The sequence below is a fragment of the Lactuca sativa genome, chromosome 4 (assembly GCF_002870075.4).
Source record: "Lactuca sativa cultivar Salinas chromosome 4, Lsat_Salinas_v11, whole genome shotgun sequence".
Classification (NCBI taxonomy): domain Eukaryota; kingdom Viridiplantae; phylum Streptophyta; class Magnoliopsida; order Asterales; family Asteraceae; genus Lactuca; species Lactuca sativa.
The window spans coordinates 328,276,765-328,281,600 of NC_056626.2; the positions used below are offsets into that span (position 1 = coordinate 328,276,765).

Here is a 4,836-nt window from a genome sequence, read left to right on the forward strand (position 1 = left end):
TAATGCAAATAAAATTGTCTTTTGTTCTTAAAGGTTTAGAGTCTTTTGTGGTAAGAAATAACATTTAAGGCTCTTGGTAATTAATGGTGGATATCTCTAGAAAGAGTTCTACTTGTGCTCTTGTCATCGTTTTCAACATTCATAAACCTCTCAAGATGAACTAAAAGGTACAAAGGTTGCTATTTCTTTTCTTTCTATGGTTAAGATGTTCATGTAAAATGATGATTTTGTGGGAATAAAATAATTTTATGTTACTCAAATTTTAAAAGCTTCCGTTGTTATGCTTGTGTTTTCAAAACAGATTTTTAAATAAAACCCAACAAATACCACCGTGACCTCATATAATTATTGGTGCTTTGTAATTAATTTTTTTAATTGCTCCTAACTTATTGATTTATGATGATGTGAATATGCCACACTATAACAATTCCATATCGGTGATAAAGTGGTATGCAAAATTATTAAAATTGTTTACATATATATGCTACGTTCCCATTCACTAGCATTTTAAGAATCTATTACATATTATTGCTGAAAAAGATGAGAAGTGGCAGCCCATAAATGTTTCAAATACAGTAGAAACAAGCTAGTGGAGTCCAAAGCCATTATCTGATGCAAACTCCATAGATACTACTGTATTATCTCAAATATATATAACAACATCATTTTATTAATTAATGATTATAATAATCATAATTTGCACCCAACACCGTCAAAATAAAATATTACACAACGTATAACAACAAAACAAATCCAAACATTATTTTGCTGCATACCGCTGATTATGTAATTGCAAATCAAATAATCAGATTCAAAAACACACATACAAAAAGAATATCAAAACACAAGAGTTATAAATATATGAAAACAAATAATCACTTTACACCCGAAGTATATTTACCAACAAATAAATTCAAGCCCACTTTGCAAGCAGCGACATAAGACCAGCACCTAAAAGAAGAGAAACATTTGATCCAATCAAAAGCATCTTGTTCTTTTGCAAACGTGGGTTCATAAAGTCTGGTGAAAGAAGGTCCACAAGTGCCATATAGATTAAGATTCCTGCTGATGCAGAGTTTAATACACCCTCTACTATTAGTGCAGTAGAACTATTTTCGTCGTACGAATTGGTTATTATTATCCCAATTACAATACCAATAGGGGTTGTAAGGCTAAAAAGTGCTCCCATTATAATTACAGATAACGACTTTAATTCCGCCTGCAAGGAAGTTTGAAATAATTATATTGTCATCTTTCTTATAAAGAAAAGATATAACAATAAGAAACTCTCAATTAAAAATACCATAAAAATGTACATAAGCTTGTCTAGCTAGAGGGGTAGTCAACTAGTGACAAAGATGGTTTCTATGTTGGAACTAGGTTTTCTGTATAGATATGGATTAATTTAATGACACAAACAATAATCATGAAATACATAACTTGAAGAACTGTTAAATGTTTGGAATTTTCTAATATGTACCCTAATGCACAAGAAGCATTGATTAAAGTATTAGTTATAAGGAACATTACCATAATTATATGTGATAAACATTAATCATAAATAATATTATTTATAATTAATGTATTTTACATTTAATTATGGTAATATTGTACATAATTTATGTTTATCAAATTTAATTATAGTAATATTTATTATAATTAATACTTTAGAAAATCCCTAAATGTTTTAACATAATTACTTTAATCTTGTATTTAATATCAATGAAAAGTTATTTATGGGATAATTTGTTTGGTTACTATTTTTTTCATGACAATTAAAATAATCATGAACATAACTATGAGAGATGTTAGAGTATCAACATGATTTTAGTTTTGCATTTGGAAAAAAAATTAATGAAAGGTTATGTAGTGGGTTATTGTTATTTATGAATTGTTTCATGTAAAAAAAGATGAAAAAAAATGAAGGTTGAACCTGTGGGCTATGGCTAGAATATAATGTACTGAATCGGTAATCTATTCTTTATATGTTTTTTTCATCATTTGTATATAGAGTCGATGGGTCGGCAGCCCGGGTCTAGTAATTGTTCTTCAATCAATTAATCATCGTATACATTTTCTGACATGAACAATTGGTAGTGAGACTTATACCTGAAAGATGCATCCTCCAAGACCTATTCCTTCAAAAAATTGGTGGAAAGTTAATGCAATGACTAATGGTTTTATGGTTTTTGGACTTTCAGAAGCACCCATAGACAATCCAATAATAACTGAATGAACAATGATACCCAATTCCAGCACCTGCAGTAATCACAAGTGTAGTAAATACAAGTTTTTAGGGAAAAAAATGCAAATTATGTGATTCATATACATTGTTACGTATTATGTGTTATTAGGAATAGGTTACGAAGACACTAAATAAAATTAAAAACTTAAAAACATTACGTTTATGTATTTTCTTGCTATAAATTTTATATATATTGGTTTTAATTATTATTCAACAATGAACATATATTTTTAAGTTTTCATTTTATTTGTGTTTTCATTTGAACCATCTTATGTCATTGGCTAGTTACCATATTGATTTTCTATTGAAAAGAATATTTATACATATATATATATTTAAGAATGCATACCCATTCCAAATCAAATGCATACCCAAATAAAACTTCAATCTAAGAAAATTGAAATTTGGCCTGACAAACTACATTTGACGCATTTGAAGGTTTTTTAAAAATAAATAAATAAATAAATAAATACTTGTAACTAATAAAAAACTAAGAAACATCGAAATTAAAATTTTCACAAACCCTAAATTCCTAATCAAAAACTGTAACTTTCTCTCATTATATACTTCAAAATTCAAGATCTTTCTTAAATAAATTACCTTTATAGCAACACTTTTTCATTGATAAAAATTACTATATATAGATACATACCCTAATTTATTATTTTTAATCGGCCACCGATTATATATTTAACAAAAAATTGGAGTTCTAGTGAGTAGTAATTATTAGAAAACATGTTGTGAGAGTTCAATGTCTTGATTTCGTTGATTCCCGTATATCTCAGTATATACATGTGGTCATTTTTATCATATGGTAATTAATATCTAGCTAAGATAGAATCTTGATTTCATTGATTCCCGAATATCTCAGTATATACAAGTGGTCATCCTTATCATATGCAAAGTAAATATCTACCTAAGATATTCTAGGAGTACATCAGTTACAAAAATAAATGTGATATACAACATATACATAAAATAATAGATGCTATACATTTTATTAATTTCACTTGGTAAATATACTTGTATAATGCTATTATTCTCATCGTTCACAATTTGATCTAGAGTCCCTTGATCAATCCAAACAAACGCATAAATGTGAATTATATCAAAATATCCTAAAATCTCTTGTTCAATTCATTCATTTATATAAATAAATTACCGATATTGTTTTCATGCAATACAAAAGTTTAATGTTTCAAGTATATATGCTTTTTTACTTCTTTGAGACAGATGACTTCACACGCTATCTATAAAGCTATAGTCAACAGATTCTTTTCACGCTTGACATTAATGGCTTGTTTCTTGCTATCCAATAATATTTTGACTATTGAAACAAGGAATCAACGTCCTAACCAAATAATGGGTCCTTAATTTAACCTTAAGATTTATAGGACGAATATAAAAAAACTTACACAATTTCCAGAAAAAGTGCAGGAGGAAGAAGATGAATTAATTTACCTTGGACACAATTCGATAGCGATCAACTTGTGATAAACCCGAAGAACCATCCTCAACTTGGATCATAGATCCATGAGCATGTCCATGAGATGCATGAGTATGAGCAGCCACTTGACCACTATGCCCCTGGTTTATCTCCTCGTCTCCATGATTCTTTATGCGTGCTTGTGTATGAGATCTGACCTGATAAGCCGCGGATGAAGTCTCAAACAAGAGAGTCAGAATGGTTGCCACCATCGCAACAAAACCTGTAAACGGGAATTCACCCCATGGGTGTTCTTTCAAACAAGGAGATGTTAAGGTCTCGAATGCATCAGGGAGTATATGAATGAAACCAGTAGCCAATATGACTCCAGCAGCGAATGCCTTGATTATAAAGAAACCATCTTTCTCCGGGCTTAGTGCTGGAACGATTTTTCCGATGAAGGGTATACAAACACCGATGGCACCAAATATGAGGATTGAAGCAAGTGCAATGAGTTTGTACTTGAGTGCTTCACTTTTTTTGCCCTCGTCTTCTTCTCGTTCGCATGTGCACTCGGCGAAAACATTGGTGGTGATTATGATTAAGAGCAAGAAAACAAACAAATTTTGCCTTTGCAAGTTCATCATAGAAAAGTGTCGGTCAAAAGTGAAAGAAAGAAAAAGAGAATAATTGTTTAATTGTTGTGAACATAAAGTATGAAGTATTTATAGGCCATAGGAAGTGTTGAAATAAATTTGTGACTAACTAATTAGTTGATAACTTGTAAACTAATTAAAAAACAGCACTAACATTTGAGAACTTTTTTAAAACCTTTTAACTTTTAATTATAAGATAAATGTCAAATATGAGAGAGAGAGAGAGAGAGAGAGAGAGAGAGAGAGAGAGAGAGAGAGAGAGAGAGAGAGAGAGAGAGAGAGAGAGAGAGAGATTTCATTCAACCAACTTTTAATCCAAAAATTATTAAGAAGGAATAAAATGTAAAAAAGATATTTAATTTTAAAATTTTAAATTTGCAAAGTTAATAGTTTTTTTTTTCTTCCAAACATTTACATAAAAACAAAAACTATACCTTTCAACTTTGCTATCTACTATTGACTTTCCTAACCGTTGTCCTAATCAAACAAACATTGACTTCCCTAATTAT

General features: G+C 29.7%; 1 protein-coding gene across 1 annotated transcript; it reads right to left on the bottom strand.

Moving 5' to 3' along the window:
• Nucleotides 1–652: 652 nt before the first annotated feature.
• LOC111901856 (zinc transporter 5) lies at nucleotides 653–4,383 on the bottom strand. The gene is made up of 3 exons (XM_023897717.3): nucleotides 3,707–4,383; nucleotides 2,110–2,259; nucleotides 653–1,219 (listed from the first exon to the last, which is right to left on the bottom strand). The coding sequence occupies exons 1-3, from the start codon at nucleotides 4,316–4,318 to the stop codon at nucleotides 914–916; spliced, it is 1,068 nt and encodes a 355-aa protein (XP_023753485.1). The 5' UTR covers nucleotides 4,319–4,383; the 3' UTR covers nucleotides 653–913.
• Nucleotides 4,384–4,836: the final 453 nt, after the last annotated feature.

Excerpts from the sequence above, each read along its gene's own strand:
- LOC111901856 (XM_023897717.3), bottom strand. The coding sequence starts at position 4,318 with ATGATGAACTTGCAAAGGCAAAATTTGTTTGTTTTCTTGCTCTTAATC. Across the intron at positions 2,260-3,706 it reads GCTATCGAATTGTGTCCAAG|GTGCTGGAATTGGGTATCAT; the intron begins GTAAATTAATTC and ends TGATTACTGCAG. Across the intron at positions 1,220-2,109 it reads TTGGAGGATGCATCTTTCAG|GCGGAATTAAAGTCGTTATC; the intron begins GTATAAGTCTCA and ends ACTTCCTTGCAG.